The 25,573-nt window shown below is 43.2% G+C and overlaps 3 protein-coding genes across 6 annotated transcripts; 1 reads left to right on the top strand and 2 right to left on the bottom strand.

Moving 5' to 3' along the window:
• Positions 1–6,058: 6,058 nt before the first annotated feature.
• On the bottom strand, positions 6,059–8,669 carry cenpx (centromere protein X). Its single transcript, XM_041957709.1, has 5 exons — positions 8,633–8,669; positions 8,098–8,149; positions 7,948–8,001; positions 7,781–7,869; positions 6,059–7,460 (listed from the first exon to the last, which is right to left on the bottom strand). The coding sequence occupies exons 1-5, from the start codon at positions 8,666–8,668 to the stop codon at positions 7,446–7,448; spliced, it is 246 nt and encodes an 81-aa protein (XP_041813643.1). The 5' UTR covers position 8,669; the 3' UTR covers positions 6,059–7,445.
• Positions 8,670–11,866: 3,197 nt separating this feature from the next.
• On the bottom strand, positions 11,867–20,398 carry LOC121620770 (transmembrane channel-like protein 6). 4 transcript variants are annotated; one of them, XM_041956959.1, is made up of 19 exons: positions 20,274–20,398; positions 19,704–19,819; positions 19,487–19,603; positions 19,247–19,396; positions 19,034–19,142; positions 18,871–18,958; positions 18,524–18,790; positions 18,222–18,436; positions 17,990–18,134; positions 16,943–17,086; positions 16,125–16,282; positions 15,152–15,242; positions 14,719–14,996; positions 14,566–14,641; positions 14,337–14,470; positions 13,240–13,416; positions 12,971–13,049; positions 12,296–12,380; positions 11,867–12,127 (listed from the first exon to the last, which is right to left on the bottom strand). In XM_041956959.1, exons 1-18 carry the CDS (start codon positions 20,327–20,329, stop codon positions 12,300–12,302), a joined length of 2,481 nt encoding a protein of 826 aa, XP_041812893.1. In that variant the 5' UTR covers positions 20,330–20,398; the 3' UTR covers positions 11,867–12,127; positions 12,296–12,299. The 4 variants fall into 4 exon arrangements, with proteins under 4 accessions (XP_041812893.1, XP_041812894.1, XP_041812892.1 ...); XM_041956960.1 differs by having other exon boundaries at positions 11,867–12,380; positions 14,719–14,814; positions 14,899–14,996; XM_041956958.1 differs by having other exon boundaries at positions 11,867–12,380.
• A 1,179-nt stretch (positions 20,399–21,577) lies between these two features.
• On the top strand, positions 21,578–25,076 carry syngr2a (synaptogyrin 2a). Its single transcript, XM_041956962.1, has 4 exons — positions 21,578–21,785; positions 23,186–23,423; positions 23,575–23,705; positions 23,838–25,076. The coding sequence occupies exons 1-4, from the start codon at positions 21,687–21,689 to the stop codon at positions 24,039–24,041; spliced, it is 672 nt and encodes a 223-aa protein (XP_041812896.1). The 5' UTR covers positions 21,578–21,686; the 3' UTR covers positions 24,042–25,076.
• The last annotated feature ends 497 nt before the right edge of the window (positions 25,077–25,573 follow it).

The raw sequence follows: 25,573 nt of genomic DNA, 5'->3' as shown, positions 1-25,573 counted from the left end.
GTGGTGCGCTTTTCTGCAACGACAGCAACTAAATATTTAATCGAGTAATTGAGAAAGTAATCAGTACATCAGCAGCCCCAGTGTTTCTGACAAACTTGGGTCCCGCAGATGATTGATGGCTTTTTTGCTCAGTGGATCGTTTCTTTTGTAGTTGATACATTTCATATCATCACTCCGAGCCGTGTCTCTGTTGGATGCTTTTTCTTTTGGAAAGTCTTCATCCAGCCCAGAAAATGAAAACCAGCAGCTCACTTTAGACCCCTTAATCAAAAGCACATTTCAGTAGAATTGTCACTCCTACCGCTGCTACGCATTTCAGCTCAGTTTTTATCTAATGTGGAGGTGTCAGATGGGAGGGGGGCAGTGGATTATACTGTGTAGGTAGATGGATACAGTGTTGATATAATCAGTGTTGGTAATCTGAGACGCCGCACACCCCGCTGTTAATGTCACCTTAAATTGCTTGTTTTCTCCTTTGTAAATTTTTTTTTCCTTAGTTCTCCGGGGGCAGCGATTGTAAGTCAACTAAGTCCTCACTCCCACGCAGCTCCACAGCTGAGTGATCCGGGCTCCACTGCCAGGGGTGGAAGCTCCCTGGTGCTGTTCGTCAGCAGGATCAGTGCTGGATGGGGGGAAACGGAAGAGGACCGGGGGACACCTGGCCTTTTCTCTTTGGGCGCTCAGACATGTCACGGCTCTGCCTCTTGAATCAGGATGCAGGATATTGCTCTCCCATTGATGTGCGTCCTGAAGCTCCTCAGCCCGTGTAGTGCATCAATGCAGCATCACAGGGATATGTGGTCGCTTCCGCTCTGTGACTCCTTCTGACGCTTAACACCAAATTATAAGCACCTACACCCCTGGGTCATTTCGTGCCCTAAAAAGACTGCTTTACAGCAGGCAGACACACATGGAGCTCTGTGGAAAACTCTGCTCTTTTGTTGGATAATATCACCATATTAAGACTGACTGAAAACCTTTAGATAGAGTGAGGGCTGAAGGGTGGAGATGAATTGTCTTTAGCCAACAGTCCCTTAGTCAGACACCATAAAAGCCTCTGCACAGTAAGTCAAATTCAAAGGAGCCTCTCTCTTTTCTTTGCCTGCTACATCTCTCTCTGTCTCACTGTGTTTCATCGCAGGGTGAGCGATTGAGCGGTTTTAGAGCATACCGGTGATTTGTTTTATGTACAGAAAAGTAAGAGCTCCAGCGGCCTCTTTGAAGCCCTTTCAAATTTATTGTTGTTTTTCCAGGAGAGGCTTTTTTTTAAAATTGCAGCTCATTGTGAGTAGATCTGCTTCTTTTGCTGTTTTTGGAGAGGTTTTTTTATGTCTGGAAACAAGTATTGCCCTCTCCTCTACGTCAGATGAAGGTAGAACATTTATTGGAGAGGGCGGTGCATCTGTCTCCAGCGATCAGAGCTCATCTTGTGTTTGCACCCTCTTCTTCTTTATTCTTATTTGATTATTAGAAGAGCAAAAGAATCAAACCATGTGATTTTGACATATTTCAAAGCCAGCTGGTGGTACCCATTCATCATCCGAGCTCCAGTTGTTCTTCTTGCTCCTTCAGGCCAGCGTGTTTCCAGCGGCTCTGTTTTATTTCCAGTCTGATGTCAAGACAGGCTGGTAAATCACCTCTCCTGGTCGCCCTGTTTTCAAGACCAGAGAAACAAAAAGAGCCTCAGTTGCCTCTTCCTTTTGTCTGGCTCTCAAAGAGAAGCAGAGACACCTTGCAGCGCAGCACCCTGCTGTGTTTCCTATTGACCCTGGAGTTTCACCTTCCCGCCAGCACCACAGGGCTGCATATGTGCAGAAACAGGTGCACCTTCAAAGTCTGAGGGTTGAGCAGGAGCGTCGGTGCTTGTACATATTTCTAAATGAAACATTCATGTCAAAGATCAAATAAAATCATTAAGGGCAGACTCTGAGATCTCAAAGGTTGTAGCTCACGATTTGCTCTGTCAAATAAATTATGACAGCGAACTTTGCTGCTACAGATTTTATTATCTTACTTATCATATTTCAAGCTGATTTTTCTAGGTTACAACTATTTGATCTGATCGGTCATGCTTACGATCCTCCTGTATAACGTTGGACCAGGTTTGGTGTTAATAATCTACAGCGACGCTACCGGGAGATTGTAGTTGGCTTGAGGCTAATGTTGGCATGGCAACATACCCACAAAGACAACTTTAACACCCTGATCTTCAGCAGGTATAATGTTGTTTAGGCTGCGTACTGTAACCACAGATTCCAGGAATATAGGCTCTTAGATTACTCTCTGATTGGTGCATGATGGTTTTTGTGTCACCTTTTTGCACGTGTCTGTGGTTCCTAACCCAAACCAAACGTTTCCTATTTCTAATGCTTCACATTAACAGCGTTCTCCTGTCGAAAAGGGTGTTTTTTTCTTGTGAAGCAGTCACAGGAAATGTGGCATGCAATGTATTTGTCACAGCGAACCTTCATCAAAAATGCGGCGACGAAAAAAGACGTTTATAACATTTTGGGCGGCCACTGGTTTGCAAAAATTACATTTTTGACCCAATGATAGTGCTGGATAACTTCAATGAAGAATCATTGAAGTTTTATCCTGACGTGAAAGTTTGTACCAAATTTCTCACATCCCTGTCAACCTCATGGTGGCGCTAGAGGAAAAGTCAGGAAATGCCCGTGTGAAACTTCATCCCTTAGTTGGTGAGATCTGGATCAAAGTGTTGGACCGACCAACTGGTCTACCCACTGATAGGCCTACAGACTAGCATTGCTGTCCATAGAGCCATGCCTTTACCATGGCTAAAAATAAATCATGTGTGATTGTGGGTGAGTTCACACAGAGCCTTGATCCAGCGCTCGTTCAGCACAACTCAGCATTGCCCCAGTAAAGATCAATGGTTGCTGTGTGATGAAGTACAAGTGGAGTGATGAGTCTCATACCTGCACCAGAGAGGGAGGCAATCCCTTTGCTTTGAACCTGTATCACAGGGGATTACCGTTCAGGTTTGCACAACACTGCAGACAGGAAGCTGTTAAAGACAAAGACCAACACTGCATCCTGACCTCTGACCCTTACATCCTGACCTCTCCTGCAATCTGACATGAGCCCTTGTCCACATGAAAGCTGTCCTGTTGACTCACAAGGCTAATTTAGAGTTCCGGTGCCCCCCGACCACTGTGAGGACCACTGGCCTCTGGACGTGTGGAGGGAACTTTAGATCCAAAAAGTGCCCTTAACTCTTATTTACACTGGCTTCCTCCAGGCTTGAGGATTTTTGTTTTATCTGCACACACTGACACTAGCATCAGCCTGATCTCCGTCGTCGCTCAAATCTGACATCAAAGCCGGGCAGCAGTTTGCCCCATTCGCCGCTTTTGTCCACACAATATGTCTGGTGTTATTGCAGAGAATATTAGCCCGTCGCCAAAGGCTTCACATGTCTGCTGATGAAGTCCTTTAACAAGTCTAACAAAGGCCAACCTCACACTGTGCCACCTGCCACCAGCTAAAGAGATTTTGGTCATTACTTGCTCCTTTTTAAATATCATCAAACATCAGCCCTTTCATCGTGCCGAGTGCGTGACCTTCAGGTTCACAGCTTCTCTAAGCGTGACTGCTGGATCTTGTGAGGGTTAGTGCTGGACTATTTTTATACCACTGCTTTTGATGAGGCCTAAAAATAGAGCGCTCTGCTGACCTCCGCTCCAGTCGGCTCATTTGGGGTACGAGTCCGGCCCCCCCCGCGCACACCCCTTTTGACGTCACCTCAGCCGAGCTGCTTCTTTATTTTTAGACGGTCCCAAAATTAATTGAACGTTCTTGTTTCATTGAGTTTCTGCTGTGTTATGTAAGGGGATTACTTTGTTGTTATTGCCTATGCTCTGACCATGAAGGCCACCACACAGAGGAGGGAGGTGGAGGCAGAGTAGAGGGGACTTGGGGTGGAGGAGGAGGGTAATGTAGTTAAGGTGGTAGTACAGGGCTCCAGAAATAACCCAGCTGCGGGCCTAATTGTACATCTCTCTTGCTCCCTTTTGCCTCTTCAGCTGCATGCCAAGGTCTTTGACCTTATCATCCACCTCACTGGTTCCGGAAGAATCCTTTCCGCCCCCCGTGGCTACCAAAGCCCCAGCCGATACACAGAGCACAGCAGCAGACCATCTTCAGCCTCGGACTAACAGCCAAGCGCCACAACCATTTAGGAGTGATCCCAGCAGAGCGCCCAAGTGGCTCAAACTGCCAGGTATGTTCTAATCATCCCCGGCGTGGGCCCCGTGGCTCCTTAACAAAGCTTAGCCCGAGGACCCCAGGCCTCTCAGAGGGGCCTGGGGCCTCCAGGAAACCTGCATGTCACAGCAGTGTATACAGTCAACAGAGATGCTGCCCCTGTATTTGCGTTCCCTCTCCACACACACACACACACAGGCATGCATTCTGTAAATGCGCATGTGTACAAAAATGCCTGAGACCATGTTTTGTTTGCGTTTTTTTGACAGCGCTGTAAGTGTTCGTAACTTTTCATTTGTGTGTGTGTGTGTGTGTGTGTGTGTGAGTTGCGTGTGGAGCATCTAAGAGGAATGCACTCGCCCTGCGTCCCCTGCAGCATTCCTCTATGGTTAGACAGCCCCATGCCCATGAGGGGGCCACAAGGGCCTCTTGTCTCCTGATCACTAATGCGTCACAGCCCCAGATCAAGCACAACATGCATGCAAGCGCATACGTGCCCACAAACATCCAAGAACAGATGCATGCCACCACGTATTTATTGCATAAATACTCACAATCCTGTCAGTGAAATGATAAAGAATGTAATTAAATTTTGCACTTACGGCAGATGAGCTGCTTTTTTTTTTCATTAGGATTTCTACCATCTTTGCAAGAATTTTGAAAGCGCCTGCATGACGGTCGACCTTATTTGACTTTCCCAGACTTCATACTCTCAACTCAGTGTTTCACCCAGGTTCCAAAAAGAACAAGGTCTGTCAGTTAAAAAGAGCCAAGACTTACAGCATTACTAATGAAAGTGATGTATATGGCACAGTAAATGTTTTTATGTACACATTCATGATAAAAGTGAATGTTTTATGTGCCCTGTAAGCCTGTGAACTTTGATGTAGCTCGTACACTTTGGATTTTGCCTGCTTGGACGTTGTTACAGCCGTCTCAGAAGGGCCAGCAGTCAGGGAAATGGGTGTGCTATGATCACTTGTCATAGACGGGACCCAGGTTTGGGCCCGAGAAGAAAGGCGCCTTGAGATGACAGAAAGTTGGAGAAATGGGAGAATCCGTGTCATTCTGACAGCCACAGACAAGTGAGTGGGGAATTAAGGAGTGAAATCCGACATAATCCTAACAAACCCTCAGAGGGACTCTCGAGTCAGACGCAGACGACTCCACCCCAAACCACGTCTACTTTTTCTCCAGCCTTATCGGACTTGAACGTGTGAAAGAATTCTCAGACATAAGTGGACAACCTTTAGTTTTATTTTATCATGATGGTGTCATGTATTGCTAAATAATAACCACTAATGCAAGCTGCCTAACATTCAATCCCACTGATAAAAGAACACCACGTACAAATAAAAGCTAAAGAATCCTGGTGCTTCTATAAAATTAGCATTGACATTGATGGCTACAATCAGGCAGGCATCTTCAAGCAGTGATGAGGGCCTTATCCCACGTGCAGTGCTGTCCAAAGACCAGCCAGAGGGCTGGAGACAGATCAGTCTCCGTCTCCTGGGAAAAGCCTCTCACTCCAGAGCTTCTCCAAAGCGTCTGGACTGGCTGTCGACACTCCCTGCCTTTAATGTATGATCAAGAAAAGCTTTAACTCATTACTCTCTTCAACGCCCCTCCCCATTCTTGTCCTAACTGCTTTCGTATGTTTAATAATACTGCCTTCAGATGTAATTTGTTCCACTAAGATGTATAAGGAGAAAAGTTGTACGGTAGTGCACTACTTTGCCGGTACAGAGAACTTCCAACAGCTCATATTGTGGAGAAGAAAAAAAAAAGAAGAGATATCCAACAGAATAATAGTTTTTATTTCATCTGCAAGGATTGACAGCTGGAGAAGATTCATCTTTAGTAAACCTCCAGAAAGGCTTCATACTGCTACATCCAAAGCTGCACCTTTTACAAATGGGTTGCTTACCGGGACGAAAAGGAAGATGTATTTTTGTTTTAGTGAGATCATTACATATCTGGTCATAAAAACTAAGCCATCTGAGTGAGCAGGTTGGCAAAGCGGGGGCTCTGTAGAACACTGCACTGCTCAAAACCACAGGGCAGCACTCGCTGCTATGAATGGCAGGAATTAACCCAACAAACTATTTACTTCACAAAAAGTTTTCTGCATGTACGCTAATGGTCCTCTTGGCATCATTAAACTGAACATCACTCAACCAAACACACTCCTGACGGCCTGCTGTGGACGTTACTCCTGGGAAACACAAATCCAGCCTGGGCCCTACTAAAAAGGTGCTGGGTCAAATTCCAGGTGCCGCGTCCTTGAACGTCTATCTGAGCCTGGACTCAAGCCGAAGTTGCTTCCAGCTGTATGCGAGCAGCATTTGTAAGCGTAGTGAGTCACACGAGAGCCACACAAATAAATAGTGTGATGTGTTGTGCAGCTATGCTGACTCATAGTAAAGAAACGTCGGTCAAACACGCCACTGGTGGAAAACCATCAGAGGCTCTTGGGTTAGAAAACCCCACATTACTCTCCCTTGCAGGCCCAACTTCCCCCTCTGCCGTGATGAAAGGAGAGAAAGCACCTCCACTACTTGCCTCTTTTGTTTATTTACCTTCAGAATTACACCCTGCTCTTCTTGGACCATGTTCCAATGTGTTTTGTTATGTTTCCTTTCAAACAGAATATCTATGCGTGTGGTCTCCGGCCGTGTTTGGCTAACACATGCACACGTTCGTGCACGCACACTCCCATTCAACTTTCCCCCTGTGCCAGAGGTCCCCTTTGCCCTTCCCCCCACCTCTAACTAAACATCGCAGGACAGCAAAAGGGAACTTCAAAGTGGCCGGAGGGGGTACTCCTTTTTTCCTGGCACTTGTCATCATCTAAGGGACTGGCTGCTCCCCTTATTACTCTAATTGCTTCCAACTGCTCCAGGAGGCTTTGATGAAGGGCGCCATGGAGCATGCTGGAAGCACCTGTTGTTGCACAGAAGAGCACAGGTGGGCCTTATTGGTAGTGGCAAGGAGGCGTGCAGGCAGCACTGCTGCTTTCCACTTAAAATCAGACAACTCCAATAAATACAGAACGAGAATCTTAATGTAATCTCAGATTTAAGGGATTATGAAATTGCAGTTTTACAGAAAATATAAACATCAGTAAAACTAAACTTGTGGCTGTTGGAGCTGAAGTAGTAGGATCGAAGAAGGAGCACTGGAGTAACACTCTGGCTCCATCTTGTGGCATGACGGTGCTAGAAGTCCAGCAGCTGCATTAGAAAAGAGATGAAAGACTGAGATCAGTGCTGGAAAACAAACCTTTTGTGCTTTAATGACGCAAAGGCGAGCTTGCCCAATTTGCTCTTTTTGTCCGGCCAGCATTTTATACACAAAAGTTGTTCAATCTTGTTTTTAAACACTTGAGGAGCATCTCAAAAATCAGATTGCTTCTCTCTGTCTGATCTCCAGAAGGTCATCCCAGCATCTATTTCCTCTCAGTTAAATTATTGTGACTCACTGTGTTCAGGTTTAAGACAAAAACTTTCTCACTTTAACAAAATCCACAAGACAAGATCACAGAGCTACGCACCAGCTGAGGCAGGATCTTTTCAAAGTGCTCGATGTCTACTTGGTCACAGTCCTCACATTCAGCTTGTTTCTGGGATCTCACAGCAGCCTCTGGAAAAATGAGACAGCAGATTAAGACTTTCGCCATCAGGCAAAGCGTGTACAGCTGCAGCACACAGAGCGTCTTACCTTGGACAAACACTTTGAGCATCTCTGCCATGAGCAGCGCAGCATCACCGCCTACTGTAACACAGACAGCTTTGTTGGGCCGAGAATCACATGAAAAACACAAATAGTTTTGGGGGAGTTCGCTTAAATCAAGACATTTCTCCAACTCACGTCTGGTTTTGTCCTCCTTGAAGAAACTTGACAAGAGTTTGCTTACTGTGTCCTGTAAATGAGGAGAATAGAGAACATTGTAACTGTGCAGTGGGCGTGACGGTCATCAAAAGACCTCTGTTGGTTTTCCACATGACACATCACTGCTTTTATCTCGCAACCTACGTGGCTTCCTTCTGCCAAACTCTCTTTGGAAAACTGTCGATTTAATTGGCTTTAGTATATCGGCGAAAGTTCCGGATATTATCGCAGAAAAGTGACTACGGAACACTTTTTTTGAATCATCATGAACCCCTCTTCCATTCGGCGTACATATATTGTTAATTTACCGAATAATATGAGCAAAGTGTAAACTTTAATCGCCTGGCATACGAATCAGGAACAATTTCTATGCTCTGTTGGCGTGAATACGTAACGGAATTCAAGAAATACAACTCGGCGAAAGAGAAGACACGATATTCGTTTTTACGTAACCACAGGGGAACCGAGTAAGTAAAAACAATCAAAGTCATGGCAGTGATATTTTTGCTCCTACCTTTTTGAACCCAATTTCTGCGTCTTTCTCCGCCATGTTTTTGACGCTGTGTGAGAAACTTGGCGCTCTGCGCAGGGATTGGCCATTTGTCGCTGACGTTGTGGTACGTCAGACGCTCCGTAGAAGGTAAACAAAATTGAGCCTTAATTGGAAAATTAAAACTGTATCTTAGATTTTCTTGTGAGTTACAGAACATTAGGAAATTCTAAATGTTTTACTATATATGTTGTTTTTTAATAACAACAACAATAATAATAATTTTGATTAATCCCTCAAGGAAAGCTGTCTGGAGACTTCGATGTCTTAATGCAGGAAGGTTTATTGATGCTCGGCCGAGGAGAACAGAGAGGTTGTCGACACAGTGTGAACACTGCCTGATGTCACCTCAATTCTGAGTGATGCTTCCCGTGATCAGTCCTTTATCCTAGCTGGGAGTGCTAGATCTGGTTCATGCCCAATTATGGTCATTCTTAAGGCAATAAGAATATATGTGATCAACTGATTGGCTCCCCATACCCAAAACAAGGAATCATGCTCGTCCACGTTCCCCACTTCACGTTGCTGGCGTCTTAAGGTCGTCATCCACACATTCATCCAACAGGTGACAGTGTGCCCCGCCATGTCTGGAGGACAGCAAAGCGTATCACCTATGCTTTTGGCCGCCTCAGCAGCTGAGCTTCTCCCCCTGTCTGGAGGGCGCCAGTCTCCCTCAACAACCCAACAGCTGCATTGTACTCCAGCACAGCAAAACAGACCTCTCCCTTCACCTGGATCCTGACCTGACCTGACCACAACCACTTCACCTGATGATGACCCTGAGGCCCCCACTAGGTGTAGTCAAGTGACAGAAAATTCCCTCACAGTACACATATGCGCAAAGAATTTGACACCAGTTTTCAGTTGCATTCACTATGCTTACACACAGTTCCAAAACCCAGGAAGATAGAAACAGACATATATCTGAAAACAAGGGCAACAAAGCTGAACAAAGATAGATCAAAATATACATACATATACTGTACATGTAACACATACCTATTATGTACATACAAACAGGTGGCAAAATAGATGTGTATGTATATATTACTATGTAAAATAACTAACCACACATAGAATAGATTACAACTTTATAAGACACTCAAGGTACAAAACTGTCATACGTCACAACATGAAATCAGCACAATAAATGATGTATCACATCAACGCATCTTAAGGCGATATAGGTGTTGGCTACATGTTCTTATGGCCAATGAGAGTTTTGTGTTTTGTCAAGATGAAAAAAGAAGATGCTTGAGTTTGATAACATTTATTTATATCCTTGTGTTTTTAAGATTTATAAGAGCAACTTTAGTTTACAATCTCTGAAGTAATATACACACACACTTTTGATGTTACCCTCAAAGAAGTTACACAGCATTTGTTTATTCCATCTCATCATCTAACCACTGAGCATCTTCCAGTATGTAGCCCAAACCCATGGAACGCCGCGGCCAAGGCTTAGCAATGACTGGGGTGACTTCCTCTTCCTCCTCTGAATCTTCATCCAACTGAAAGACAGATTTTTGCATTCAGCAGATGATGACACAAACGGCAAATGCACACTTTGAAAATTAAATACCGCTGATCGACATTTCCTCCTGAAAGTGTTCTGTTATTATGTCCATTATGAGAACAGGCATATAATCAGCTCTACTCTAGCAGAAGGAGAGAAACACTGACGCAGACTCACCTTTGGGCTAACAACTCGTTTCACTACCACTTCGCCTCCAATGTCGTGAGGACCAGCCCATTCTGCTCTGTCTGCTTCATCCCCTGTAGAAAACCTCACATAGGCCATTGCCTTGTTCCCCTGCGAGTTCAGGATCCTCTTAATCTGGGATCCAATTCAACAGATGAAGGGAATTTGTTTAATTGGGTGACAAAATCTGCAATATAATTTAACATGTTATACAAAGGCACTAATAAAGAAGTACTTTCTCAGTCTTTACCTTACACGCCGTGATAGTGCCCCAATCACTAAAGTAAGCTTGTAAATATCCTTCATTTATATAAGGATTCAGCTCTTTTATAATCAGTCCGTGTTCCTGTTTAATGAGAGGAAATCATGAGCGTCATGGCATAATTTAGCTTAGCTCAAAAAGATCAAATTAAGCTATTGTCCCTCTAAATATATTGGAATGAGAGAAATGGTTTACCAGTTGATAATGTACAGCAAAAGCAGGTATGTATTTCCTCGGAAGATTGATGTACACTTTTTTTTTAGGCCCCGTCTTCACTTCCATGTTTTCTAAGATGAGTTGGGAGTCAAAATATTTCAAATCAAGAGCATGATTGCTCACCACCTGATTTTCTCAGCAGATGAGGCATGAAATCAAAGAAAGCTGTTACTCACCAGAGGCCATTACTGAGATGTCTGTCAAGCCGTTGTCCGAGTAGACCAACTCAAAATACAGCGAAACCTGCTGGAGAGTGGGCTCATATAGGCGTCCTCAAGAAAATCTCCTCCTACTGCCAGTTTTGTTGTGCAGTTTACCTACACATGTTTGTAATGATTGTTCAAAAAGTTACCCAACTTGTATAGCAGCCAGGGGAGAGGGGGGGCATGTAAAAGCCAAAATCTGCCATCAGGGAATTGCTGACATTATTGAGCACTTGGTAATGGCGCTCCAGCCTTAATAATAGGCCATTCGCATGTATGACATGTCACAGTGGCGTGCAGTGACAGATCAATCAGGTTTTCATCTGCAGGTCATTTTTTAAGTGGTCAAAGTGAAATGTATAGTTTTTGTGTTTTATCCTGTTACCTACATTTCTTATATGGACTGCACACCTCTAATAAAGTGAGCTGAATATACTGCACCCGTGTGTTTGCATGTTTATGCTTTTAAGGTTTTCTGATATACATACACAATGCAGTTCACCAGATGTTGACATATATGTAATAGGACCTCACAACCTTCTCCATTTTGTTATTAGTTATTTCCCAATCTGCTGGATGAACTTACAGCAAACTGTAAATGTGTAACATAGATGTTGCTCATGTGCTTTTGCAGCTCATTTTTGACAGGAAATATCACCTAAAAAAAGGAACAAATTGGCATGTATGAATTGTGAATTGTGAATTGTGAATTGAAATTTGTAGAAATTCATTGAATTGTATTGAATATGTAAGGCGCGGTTGCTATTTGTCAGATTTGCACATCAAGAGAGTTCCAATAACACAGCAGACGCGCTCAAACTAATTTATTTTGACTTTTCATACATGTTCTACATCATTATTTATAATTTAAACATGAACACACATGTAAAAAAATATACATCCTACATCCAACATATGATAGGAGCTCTGTGTATAAATAATAGGACTCATCAAACACTATGCAATACATTTGAAAATGACACTTTGGTTTGATCTCATTGAAGCTTGCAGCGGTCATTCCCGATGACGTCGGCAACCATCTCGGCACAGCAGAGATGATATCAAAGCGATCATCTCTACGTTTTTGCGTGTGTATTCATCAGCCACAGCCACACGGAGGGAACGAGGAACACGTTTTATGTGGAAAGCACACAAATGCATTTCCTGATTATAGGCATGGCCATTGAGACAGTGAGCAAACAAAGAGGATAACCACAAACAGGATATGCAGTGTTGAGACTGACCAACTTATCTATGAGGAGAAACCAGGCCACTCTGCTCATAAATGGCTTGCAGTTTGGTGATGAGGAACTTTTTGTCCTTGCCCTCCTGTATACAAGAGAAAAAAATATACAAGATACACAAAGATCAATAACAGTACTGCATGTGTTATTGAGTTGTGGCCATGCTAGCAGCATAGCTCTGTGGAAGGCAGTGTTATTGGTCAGTCGGTCCACCACTTTGATTCAGACTGAAACATCTCAACAACTATTTTAGTGGATTTCTATTAAATCTGGTGCAGACATTCATGTTGACGCTGAATCCTACAGACTTTGGTGATCCACTGACTTTTCTTCTGTCACCACAAGAAGGCCAAAGTTATCACTTATTTGCTGATGTCTGAATTCGGTGCATTTGGTAACCCCTTAATTGTCCTCCTGCGCCATATCAGGTCAAGATATAAATTTGTACAAATTGGTTTATGAGGAAACGCTTGCAAAACTAGTCACGTTTAGTGTAAATTGTGTTTAGTGCAAATGATAAGATGGTAAATATCTCAAACGTTACACCTGCTGAACATTAGCATGCTAGCATTGTCGCTGTGAGCATGTGGGCATGTTTATGTTGGGATTTAGCTGCCTCACAGAACCGCTAGCATGGCTGTATTCTTGTTTGGAAAAATGTTTGATTCTGCATACATTTTCAATTTGCTTTTCCAGCTGACTGATGATTCTCCTTTGGCCATCAACAACTTGGGTGTGGCAGTAGATCACCACTCTGAAAAAACAGAGAAGAAGAAATAAACAGGATTCAGGCACAGTAACTCAAATATTTCAATTAACAATGTTAACAGCTTTACCACCACAATAGAAAAAAGCACAAAATAATAAATGAACTGCAAAGCAAGTACAACATCAGACAAACAACTGTACAAACAGTTCCTGTTTGTGATCGTGTCTCCACTTACAGAAAGACTCCAGTGGCCAGGAATAGGAACAATGGTTTCTCCACCAGGTAGTTGTAGGCCCAGCTGAGCCAAGTCAGGATCGGGTGGGTGTTCTCCAGCTCCCGGGCCCACAGCTGCCCTGACTGAAACATGGTGGTGAGATTCCTGAAAGGGCCGCACCCTGATGATGGTTTGATCCTGTGGATGACAGACAGTGCAGTCTGGAAGTGTCTGAACAATGATACCTTTCCAACAATTTGGCTTCCAACCTCAAACACACTGGATTTAAAGATAGATATGAATGACTGAGGATAGCCAGGGTTATTCTACATTTCTATTCTATTCCTACTCTATATTTTCTAGTTCATGGCACCCAGCCAAAGCCCATGTATTTCCTATGTAGACATGAGAAGACTGATAAGATATAATAAACCTAGAAACAGGCAAATAGCTAAATCTGCCTGCCAGCACCGATAAATCTGGTCGGCAGAACGTGTTATTTGTTTAATCTGTACAAAAAAATCAGTTATGTGTCAGACTACTGACTTGCCAACTGGCCAGGAAATAGTCTGGTCCAGTGGAATTGTGAATTGTCATATTTTACTGTTCAGTTTCATGCGGATTGAAAAACCGAGACTGATCGTGTTAATTAGTGCGATCATTTTAGAGGTGCCGGTAAGTGGATTCTGTAGGCTTTCTGTGAAGCCAGGCTAGCTGTTTCACCTCGTTTCCAGTTTTTATGCTAAGCTTAGCAAGCCAGCCGCTCATGGTAACATCATATTTACCATACAGGCATGAGTGGTATCAATCCTCTCATATAACTCTCCCAAAGAACGGGAATAAGCGCATTTCATGAAAAATAGGATGATTCATTTAAAAGTGGTTCAGAAATATACAGTTTCATATTCAGTTTCAGTTTTATACAGTTTCCATACGTTCTGAATCTAAAATGCTAGAGTTTCGTATCGTAAATATTCTTGAGTGTTGGAAACTTGTTTTTAGAAAGCTATGTTGTCGGTCAAAGGTTGTGGAATTCTCATCTGCCTTTCAGGGTAAAAACCCGGTGAGAGCGTCACTCTCATTAGGAGAAGGGCCATTTTTTTTTTTGCTGCACTCACGTCCAAATTGTGTAAGTGACAGACACGGCAGCACCAAGAAATGAGGGGAAGCACAAAAGAGAGATGAAGAGTGTTGTCATCTGGCTGGCCCTCCAGGGCTTTCTGGAGGCCTGGCAGTTCAGCAGTACGCTGCTCTGGGGGGGGGGGTCCAGAGGAAGAATGTGAAGTTTAACATGCAAATCAGAGCAGAAACACTGTATGATGTTGTAGCAACGCACGCTGCACCAACCTTCTTCATGTAAAATAGCACAAACAGTTTAATGAGCTGGACTGCAGGAAGAAGTGGAGCAAACAGCACCCCGAGCCTGGGAAGAAGAGCAAAGACCTTCATAGAACTTTTTTGTTAAACATGAGATGTGTTTCAAGGATGTTGGGTCATTACCAAGTAAGAGTTTGTCCATATATGAGCTCCAGCACATTACGAGCAATGTCAAACACTGGCTTCCTGTTCCTTTTCAGCACTTGCTTGGAGAAGACCCTAGAGGGAAGACACTGTATGGCTTTACAAATAGTACACAACACAATCAAAGCTGCATGAATCATGGATGGGACGCTGACTTGCCTCCAGAGGAACTCTCCCAAAAACGTGTAAAGCACCGTGAAGACAAAGTCCATCACGAGCAGGCGATACAGCTCTTGGCCCACAAAGCTCTCCCAGCACTGAGGGACAACAGACGCACACACGTAAAGGGGTGGAATTCGCTGTTTCACGCCTCCATTGTGTCCAGGGGGCAATCTTTCAGGAATGAAATGTTGCACAATTCAGCATCGCCCCACAACTATAATTATGAGGAGTTCGTAAAGATGCCTGTAACCTGCAGACCACGAGTTTCTGGCTCCACCGCAATCCTGCCCAGCCAGCGGAAACACAGCACTCCAACAACACTGACCTTCAGCAGCAGGTTCCTGAGAAAACAATCATCACATTTTCTCTCTGACAGCCATAATGACAGCTAAAATGTTCGTTTCAGAGGAAAAAGGGGGGACAATCAGTTATTGCAATCACAAGAATACGCCTCCACTCAAAAATGTATTGGATGATGGATCAGTTGGGTGTTTGGCCTTCACTGTGTTCAACAGTTGTAGGCTGTTTTCAGCAGTGCCACTTGCACTGAGAATGGACTTCTCAGTGAAGCAGGAGACATCCAGTTCAATGAGGGAAGAATGAGCAGACGTAATCTTTCAATAGAGGTTTTTGTACGGGTCTTGTTTTTATGATTAATTTTGGGTGTTGTATAAAGGAAACAAACTACAATAAGATTTTACAGAATAAAAGAGATGAAGAAGAACTTGTATGAAAAGAGCAGGAACGGAAGTTGGGATTGTTTTAGATTGTATAAGAGGAATGTCCCTCAGTCAAATGGTTCTGGATCATATTTTTTAGAAGGTCTGGGGTCCCTTTGACTCTTCAGCTCTCCAAATGTGTCATAAGGCCGTGAAAGCTCCAGATTTAATTGTTCACTGGATTTCCCTCTTTTGTATGTGCTCCTTATTGTTTTTTAATCTAAATCTTAATCTAGTTATTTATCTGTTGTCTGTTTTCCACAACATGTCTTTTAATTGCTCAGTAAAATAAATCAATAAAAAATCTTCTCTGCAAATGAAATCATAATTGGAGAGAACATTAATATAGATCATACAGGAGTCACAGCTCACTGAATGTTGCATTCCTAAGTAAAATTAGGCGATTATTTTGCCCTCTGCTGTCACTAGTCTAGCTGTGCACACTGCGCTTGTATATGACTTAAAGACGAATGCTCAGCGTGGTTTCACAGTTCTGCTTCTCACCTGAAGATGGAGACATAAACTCGAACGCTGGGTGAGTCATGATTCTCCATCCAGGCGCACAGGTTGAAGAGGCCAGGGAGCAACAGGTTAATGCCTGACACCACTGCAGACATGAGCAAGAGCTCAGTTTCTTTAAACGGACTCTGCTCCATGGCAGTCTGTGAAGGAACGGACGGACGACAGTGACAGCTGCAGACATCATGACCAAAAAAAAAAAAAAAGAAAGAAAATGGAGAGAAGCTCAAGCTGAATAGACCTTTTTCACCGCAGCGCTCTTAAGCTTGCTCTTAACCTTAATCAATAGAGCAGGAGGATCTTTTGTGTCTCTGGCAGCTTGTGGGCAAAGTTTAACTCACGTATTGCATTTGCACATATCCCAAGAAACATGCATAAAAAGAAAGCTGCAGTTCACATTTGTGATAATGTTATATGAGTGATATCTCAGTATTTTTACAATGGCTAATATTTGCATGTCAGGTGGGGTGGCGGGATTTATCCAAAAGGGAGTCACAGCAGAAAAGTATTGGGAAACAGTGCATTAAACATACTCTTCCTCCAATATCTGCATTAAGATCATTTTGGGTGAATCTCAAGCGTTGCAGTTTTTTTAATAGACCAGAACAGAAACAAATAAGTGTAAGACATCTGGCATGAGAAGGAAAGGAGAAGTAAATAAAGTGTGGTTAGACGGTGCTTTTTGGTTGGTTATTTTTGTCATAGTCTTGAGAAACTGTCAAACAGGCCTCTATTGATGCTCATGTGTGCATGAAATCTGTCACGTATGGCTGCACAGCAGCTGATGCACCGTCTCCTCTCACCTCCGACAGGTAGTGGACCGCCATGGCGCCCAGGCAGATGCTGGCCAGACACATGGCCCACGCCATGAGATGCACCGTGAGGCGGCAGAGTCGCTGCACGCAGCTCTTTTCATCTTCTCCACGGATCATCTCAGACAGCAGCTCCTGATGGAAAAAACAGAGTTTGTAGTGTGAGCCAGCTACATTTAAATGATAAAACTGTGATCGGCTAGTTGTGTCTGTCAGCTGCGACAGCTGATATTTAAAAATCCTTCCATCATAAAGGAAACGGCCTTCTTTATGTGAGGAGTCTATTTTAACCCTGTCAGTCAGCATCGTGCTTAGGCTTGCAAAAGAATCGATTGGACTACATCACTGCCAATCGACATATGAATAGCTCCGGCCCTTGTGTGGTATTGTAGCAAACTGATCGACATGTGATCGATTACAGTTTGGTTGTGCCCCATTCTACTTAATGGTGTTAGAGGCTGGGAAGACTTCACTGAATTCACTTTGTTGTTTCATAGTAGTAATAATGAGGCTGTTGTAAGCTCACAGTTTCACCTAAAAACCTCCCAGATTGCATGGGTTGGTTGTGTTGCTGGTACAATAATGAATTTCTTAAAAAAAAAAAAAAAAATCTGCATGCATATACGGAATCCATCATAGAACTTGATTTTCTCTTAATTTTCAAAGTTGTGGTCATTCTGAAAAGGAAAATATAGATACATCCTCCGTTCGAGGCTAATGACAGTCTTTGAGGGGCTTGTAAATGAAAGTAGCAGAAAAATAAAAACTGTCACATGCATCATTAAGCTTCCTGAGTGTAAACCAGCAATGCAAACACCAAGAGAGTGTGACAGAGTGACTCAGACAAGTATCTATTGATGATTATCAAAGTCTCGGCTTTACACGCTGTGAAAGATGCAAGTTCGTTGTTTGTCTTCAGTTGTTAAATTCACACTGATGTTCCCATTTGAAAATGAAACACAGAATCAACACCTCGGCCGTGCTTAGGTTTAGAATGAGTTTCACGCCGAGTTTATAACGCTGAAATGATGGTGTTACTTTGAGCTGAGTGCTGATTTTCTCAGACTGGAGTCTGACGGACGTCCTCTTGCTGACATTGAAGTCCCAGCAGCAGAAGACTTTCACCGCCAGGTTCCCATTCGACTTGAAGACACGAAAGCTTCTCCCGAAGGACCTGGACATGCTGCAGGAGGAGAAACAGCATGAAGGAAGATGCACACCACAAACGAGCTCAAAGAAAATGAACACCACAATGCATTTGCTGTCCAACCTGTACACCAGGATGATGCAGATAGTGAAGAAGGCGACGGCGATGGTGAAGAAATAGGCTGCGGGTATGCTGTATTGCACTATCTGGGGCTTGTGTGTGTCACACACCGGCACATCAGATGATATGGAGCTGTGGGTCAAGTCAGCAGCCCAACAAGTTTTGATGAGGGTGTTGGTGTAGTAGCCATAAAACATCACACTCTGAGAGAGGTAACCCTGCCAGAGAGAACGGATGCTCTGAATGATCTGATTCAGGAGAAAAATACTCACGTCTATGCTGCTCTTGATGTACGGCCATCTTACCGTGCCTGTGAGGAGCTCAAGCCCGGTGAAAGTGTTGGGACGAGAGCCATAAAGAGGAGGAGGAGGAGGGTCGACAGCTTGAGGGAAGACCAGGAACACTCCATTGATGACGACGAGGAGGAGGTTGAAGAGCAGGAGGGTCCGGACAAACAGGAAGTAGGAGAGCACCCCGGTTCCGAAACGTCCGCTCAGCCTCTTCATGGGTGAGTGCCACAGCTGGAGGGAGCTGAGGACGTGGAGGCAGCTGAACTGGCAGTGACGCCAAGTCTGAGGGGGAGAGAAGCCCATGTGCGTGAGTGACCCGCGAACAAAGACGGTTCATCGTGTAGCACGCCGCTGGGACTCACCCTCCAAACGTAGACGCTCAGGCAGCTGCAGCATGGGATGTTTCTGCTGATGAGGGAACTTTCAGCTACGTCACTGAAAGCGAGTCGCCTGAAAGAAAGAGAGGGAAGTAGTGAGAGCTGCTTTATTTTGCAGGCCACTGGAGGTTCACAGTGCAGCGTGTACCTGAGTTCCATCTTATCTGCCAGGCTGAGCGGCGTGGATCTCAGCTTGCGCATGCCCTCGCTCACTGAGAGGCCTCGGAGGTTGGACACCAACTGCTCCTTCTTGTTCTCTGGAAACCAAAAGTTAGAAATGAGCAACTTCTGCTGCGCCCGATCTGCTGAGCATCAGCCGCAACGTTTGGAGCAATTAGTGGCTCAGCATATTCCCGCCCACCTTCGGTAATGAGTTCCTCCATGTCCGCATGGACGGAGACACCCTGGTCCGGCCTGGAGGGGTGAGAAGAGTCATGGGAGGAGGTCTGACTGGGGCGTAGCTGTGACGAGTGCCTGGCTCGCCGGGAATTTACTGCATCGCTGTTTGCCCCTGTGTGGACAAGGAATATTTTATAAAAAGTAAATCTCACAATTCACATATAGAAATGGATAAATAAACAGCAGACAGGTTTTGTCTCACCTGCTGTGCGACTGGGCATTGAGGAGAGGACCTTCATGGTTGCAGCTGACCAGCGGTGCCTCTGCAGAGAGAGCTGCTCCCTGCCAAGTCTCTCGTCTCTCGTGCGGCCATCATTGTCTAATCAGCAGCAAATGTTACTTGTACAGGCTTTTCCATCTACAGGTATTACAAATTGAAAAAGCAGCTGCAGTAAATGGCAGACATTCTATATCTGTACCTGTGCATTCCCTAAAAACATCCATCTGTAGGATTTCAGGACACCGCCGGGCACTGGCTGCTGGCTCGCCAACAAGCCGGAAGGACTCCTGACCTGGTTCGCCTTCACCCAGGTTCCTGAAGGAAAGAAGCCATCAGAGGAACCCTCAGGACAGAAGCATGTACCGTACATAAGACAGGTTGTGTCATTTTCCGATGATATTACCATTGCCAGTCAAATTTTACAGAACACTTCCTGCTGCTGCAACTCAGATGCTTTGAAGTTTGAATGATAGATCACTATAATTGATAATGATTGATGAGAAATTGTGGGGTGGGGGATCAGGAGCTTTTCCCTCCTTCTGACAGGGGGGCTTTCCAGAAAAAAAGTTTGAGAACCACAGTTCAAACCAACATCAAAAAAACAGGAGTAAATTATAAATAGAATAGATGAGTGAAATCAATGTTGACTCATGGTAGCCGCTACAGTACGTGCTTCTAAGGTCAAGTGCACTAGCCCAACCCAAGCAGGAAGATGCAGAGCAAGTGTCAGTGTCAACTTTCAAAGAGAATGTTTTAAACGAAGACTTACTCATAGTCAGAATCCGTTTGACAAATGTTGACACTGAAGCTCACATTGTAGGCCATGGTCCTCGATGTCTCTCTGTTCACTGCACACAGAACATTACATGGAGCAGTGGGTTGTCGCTGACATTGTTGCGGTCTGTTTTTGACTAATTGTCAAAACACATCACGGACACTTCCTCTCTCTCTCTCTGGCTCCTACGCTGTCTCTCTCTCTCAGCACAGCTGTGCCTTATTTGCAATTGGTACAAAGTTATCTGTCTGCATCTGAAGTGCAGTCAGTTAAGCATCTCTGGGATACCTTGCAGGAAGAAGAAGAAGAAGAAGAAGAAGAAGAAGAAGAAGAAGAAGAAGAAAAAGAAGAAGAAGAAGAATATACATTACAACATAATTTGAAAGTTTCACTAAGTATGGGTTTGTGTTTGTTTTGAAGCTCGTTGGAGTCGACACTTGACTTGTGGACCTATAGAGACACGAGTTTTTACTTCCCCACGTGGTCATAGCGAGGAACTGCAAGGCTACGTTCAATTAGTCAAACCAGTGTCAGTAAAGACATGATAGCAAACAGGTCGAGAAGTAGTGGAACAAAAACAGTAAAAAACAAAACAAAACAGGACATGTAGAGACGACATACAGGTACAAAGTTAAACATAGAATACAACAAGTAAAATAATGATGAATATTTTTATTATTATCATTACTGGTACATAGTTTGTTTCATGCATTTGGGAAAGTTTGGGACTTCAGATTCTAGACATTATAGTATATCAATAGTTGTGTTGAATCCTGTCTAAATAACCAAGTTCCCAAAAGATGCAATCAGAAACAAACAACCAAATAATCCAGATTATTTAAAACATACTAAGAGACAACAACTCCACATGCTAGTAGTATAGATAATGTTGGGGATATTCAGTGGAAATTCATGTTATAGTAAATCTTTAGTTATAATACTATCTTGATATATTGTCATGTATTTGATGGCTTCATTATTTTGTTGTGTTTAATGTTGTCCTGTCTGTCCTGTTGCACTTGTGCTCACCCTATATAAATTCTTAAGGACCTTTGTTGTAATGGCAATAAAGCTGACACAAACAAATTCAACTGAACTGAACTCATTATAATTTATTATCAAACAATATGAACCTTTGCACCTCGTAAAATGCACTGTAATTAGCGCTGCCTTTTGGGAACGTTTTATTCACAGCTTCATGCGTTGTCATTGACAAGACGTTATTTCCAGGTCAACTTCATTTGCGTAGTTTCCGAGGAGAGCGTGAACGCCTCAGATCAGGGGCGGACTTTAAAAAGTTTTCAGGAAGCTGTTTGATAAAACGAAACTGTCCCAACTTTGACAGAAGGGCTTTTCCAGCTCATCTTTAAATTGTTCGACAGGAATTTTTGTCTGGGGGGTGACAAAATGCAGAGCAGTGCTTACGGGGCCTCTTTGGCCGGCGGTGCTTTTGATTTGGAGAGCTTTGTGAAACAGCCTCAGACCATTGTGCGCTGCCTGAGCTGGGTGAGTGACTAAAGTTACACGGAAACGTTAGCATCAAAATTAGCCAGCTGTCACATCACTGATTTTCTGTTAACAGATGTGAGCTGCCAGGGTCCACACGAATTAGTCAAATCTACAGCTTGCTGGCTTTCTGAGCTGCCGTCACTGGACATGAACTGGGTGTTTGCTTGAATTCTGAAAAAAAGTGTAATATTAACTGAAAAGTAGATGTGTTGTCGTTAGCGCTTGTTGATATTAGCTAATGTTAGCTAGCATGTCCACTGCTGTGTCACCGCACAAACTGCAAGTTTTCCCTCGGGCTTGTTTGCTATTTGTGTTGGTTCCACTTATGTGGGAAAGTGGACCTGGAGGAGTTCAGACTCACAAAAAATGTTGCTTTATTTTCTGGAGGGTTTACAGTGCGAGTAAAGATCAGGAATTGAAACTTTCCCGGCGTCATCTGTTGAGCTCTACAACTCTGCACTGTTGTGTTCAAATGCGTATTACAGGCCAGTTACAGTAGGTTGGTATGGTGAAAGCTAATACATGCTAATTTGGTAATAGTAAACTTTATGTATATTATACTCTTCAAAAATACGTCTACGAAGTGGTTAATATAAGACAAACCAAAAAATAGCAAAACAAAACCAGACAACTAAGTCAGGTAAATAAAATTCATAAAAAAATAACTGAAAAGCTAAAGGTGTACTTTTAAAAGTATATACAGTTGGTGCCATTATCTCTTCATGCAAGTTATTTCAGATTCAGTGATTCCTGACAGCAAAGGCTTTGTTGCTTCTGTGCACATTTCTGAACAACGAGAAGTAAGATCTGAGGATCATAGGGATCAAAGTGTAAAGCACTAAAATGTCTTGAATATAATCCAGATTTTGCAATCGGTTCCAGAAGCAGCAGGAAGGCAATGCAGGGATGCCAAGATGGATGAGATATCCGTGTAGAGCTGCGAGAAACGTTTGTTTTCATTGTCGATTAATTGTGTGGTCTTTTGAAATGTCAGAAAACAAAAATTGGTTCTGAGAAAACAAGGCGACATCCTCTATGTTTGTAAGATTACTAGTTCAAAACATAAAGATATTGAGTTTAAAATCATTTTAAAAACTCAGAGGTGCAGCAAACTGTCACGTTCAGATAATATTTGCTTAGTGAAAACTATAATCATTTCGGCCATATTTACATTGTTCAAATAGCACAAGAATTAAAACCTTTGAGCGTCATCTGCTCAGCCCTACTTGTCTGAACTGTCTTGACAACTGTTTTTAATATGAATTTAGATTTTTTTTTTCTTTTAAATGGTGAAAGCTTTCTTCTAATGTGAATCATGTGATAAGAATCACACGGTCCCAACATGCATTTTCCCCCACCTCCCCAGGACATTAACCCTGCATGTCCCTTTTTTGCAGTTATTCTCCATTGTGGTCTTTGCAACCATCACAGCAGAAGGCTACGTTAATCCAACGACCAAAGCCGACGTCAAATGCATGTTTAACGACAACGACAGTGCCTGCAGCTACGGCGTCGGAATCGGAGTCCTGGCCTTCTTGGCTTGTGTTGTCTTCCTCATACTGGATGCCTACTTCCCACGGATCAGCAATGCCAAGGAGAGAAAATTCATAGTTATAGGAGATTTGTTCTTCTCAGGTGAGAGTCAGCAGGTGTGGACTGCTCATGCTAGAAAAAAGGAACTGTGAACAAAAACGGGAAGTGTAGCCTAGTAGAAGTAAGTGCTGTCGTCATATTTGACCTTAATCCTGATTTATTTCTCTGCTTTGACATTTTCTACATGGGACAGCGGTGTGGACGTTCCTGTGGTTCATCTGCTTCTGTGTCCTGGCCAACCAGTGGTCCAAGACCACTGACTCTAATGCTGGAGATGCAGCCCGGGCTGTTGTGGCCTTCTCCTTCTTCTCAATCGTCACCTGGGTGAGCCTCTTATCACCTTCGCTTGTGACCAGCATTTGACTAACAAAATCACACGATAACTTACAGCTGGCTCAAAATTTGCTCAAGAGTTGCATAAAAGCTCCACTTACTGATTCGGACTTCTCTCAACAGGCACTCCTGTCCTACTTTGCTTATGCAAGATATCGGCAAGGCGTCAGCGAGTTTGACCAGGAGTACAGAGACCCAGCCAACGACCACACCACCCCGTACCCGCCCGCTCAGTACCCCAGCAGCAGTGGTCCCACAGGCTACCAGCAGTCGCCTTTCCCAAGCCGCCAGGAGGACCCAGGAAACTACCAGCCTCCAGCTTATTGAAGGACTGAGAATCAAACACGTGAATCCAAGAGGGGAGTTTTCTTTTTAAGATGTGTGCCAATGGTTTCATTTACATCTCGGACTGTTCCCTGCACTCCCATTTTCCTCCTACAGAACATGTTTGTATATCTGTGGATTCACTGATAATGTTTTTAAGTTGGTTTCATGGTTGTAAGTTGTTCGGTGGATGTTTGCACAGCAGATGAAATGTCTTTTGGTTTTTTTTGTTAGGAGATTGTCTTGGTAAGACAGAGGAAGACTTTATTGTCTTTGTACCAAATCGTAGTTATTTCAGTGCTCGTTTTGTTCCATTTTTTTATGAATATGTTACTGTTTGGGACATAGAAATATATTTTCACCACTCTCAGATTCACATACAGCAGTTCAACAACTGTAATGTAATGATACAGTTATTGTTATTTGACCACAAAACAAACCCATATTATTTAATCAGTGGGTGCATTGAAAATGTTCCCTCTCTGACTACTGTAATGTTTTCCTTTTTTCTCTTTTAAATAACCACTGAGAAATGCCTTTTATGCACTGAAAAACATTTAATTTCTTTGGGGCAGTAGTTTGTCAATGCCTGATTTGAGATTGTTAATTTTAGCGTTTTCTTTAGTATTTAAGGGTGTTTCCTTTTCTTAAGGTAGCCAAATGTTTCATTCATATCAGCTACCTCTTTAGACGTTTAATGTGCCTTTCATGAGTTCAGTTTTCAAAAATATCCAATTCAGCATATGTTGCAGCCATAATTTGTTTTCAGGAATTCATTGATGTTGAGGTAAATTGACATATTTATTCTTACTTATCTTACTTAATCCTTGCAGTCCAGGTACATGACAATCAAACTAGAATTGTTTTCTACTTTGAATTATCCTCTTGCTTTTCCTCTTTTTCTCTCACAATGTATCTTCACTTGAGTTGCAGTTTCACAGTTGTACTTAATAGCTTTACAATAATTCCCTATTAAAGTGCCTTATACAGTATTCTGTATCACACAGGGTTCACCAAATAAAAACTGTTTTGAAATAGTGGGTCAGCTCCTAATTTGTGTCCTCTTCTAAAGAGCGAGCCGGACTCTGCAGGGCTCTGCTCCTTTGGCAAATATTTGATTAGTGTTTGTGTCTTTGAGTGTGGAGGAACTGGAGACACTGCACCATAATGACGTAAAGATAAAGGTAAATGGATTGCATCTGAGTTACTGGGAGTTCACACAGTCAGTGTGAGGATATGAGTCAGGAAAAATGACTACAGAATAATGGAAAAATAGTAGAAGGCAGAGGTTTTGGAAAACCACATTTCGCAGTGAGTGTAGTTTAGGTTTCTTTTCACACCAAATGCAGTTTGTAAAGAAATTTGTTCAACAAATAAACAAGAATTTTTATTGCACACTGTTATCTTGTGCAGTAAAGGTCAAACGTTAATTATTATTTTTTTTTTTGTGGAAAGAAAACAATTGCTATATTATTATCTATATTTTTTAAACGTACTGTGTAGCTTGCTCACTTAGAGGAACTCAGTTACTTTTG

This window comes from Chelmon rostratus, chromosome 17, assembly GCF_017976325.1.
Source record: "Chelmon rostratus isolate fCheRos1 chromosome 17, fCheRos1.pri, whole genome shotgun sequence".
Lineage (NCBI taxonomy): Eukaryota > Metazoa > Chordata > Actinopteri > Chaetodontiformes > Chaetodontidae > Chelmon > Chelmon rostratus.
This window is presented reverse-complemented; position numbering and strand designations above follow the sequence as displayed.

Coding starts and splice junctions, on each gene's coding strand:
- LOC121620770 (XM_041956958.1), bottom strand. CDS start 20,329: ATGGCCTACAATGTGAGCTTCAGTGTCAACATTTGTCAAACGGATTCT. Junction 18,437..18,523: donor TTGAGCTCCTCACAGGCACG/GTAAGATGGCCG, acceptor TCTCTCTGGCAG/GGTTACCTCTCTCAGAGTGT. Junction 14,997..15,151: donor CAGAAACTCGTGGTCTGCAG/GTTACAGGCATC, acceptor GTTGTCCCTCAG/TGCTGGGAGAGCTTTGTGGG.
- syngr2a (XM_041956962.1), top strand. CDS start 21,687: ATGCAGAGCAGTGCTTACGGGGCCTCTTTGGCCGGCGGTGCTTTTGAT. Junction 23,424..23,574: donor AGGAGATTTGTTCTTCTCAG/GTGAGAGTCAGC, acceptor TACATGGGACAG/CGGTGTGGACGTTCCTGTGG. Junction 23,706..23,837: donor TCTTCTCAATCGTCACCTGG/GTGAGCCTCTTA, acceptor TTCTCTCAACAG/GCACTCCTGTCCTACTTTGC.
- cenpx (XM_041957709.1), bottom strand. CDS start 8,668: ATGGCGGAGAAAGACGCAGAAATTGGGTTCAAAAAG. Junction 8,150..8,632: donor CAGAAATTGGGTTCAAAAAG/GTAGGAGCAAAA, acceptor CCTCATTTACAG/GACACAGTAAGCAAACTCTT. Junction 8,002..8,097: donor CAAGGAGGACAAAACCAGAC/GTGAGTTGGAGA, acceptor TCTGTGTTACAG/TAGGCGGTGATGCTGCGCTG.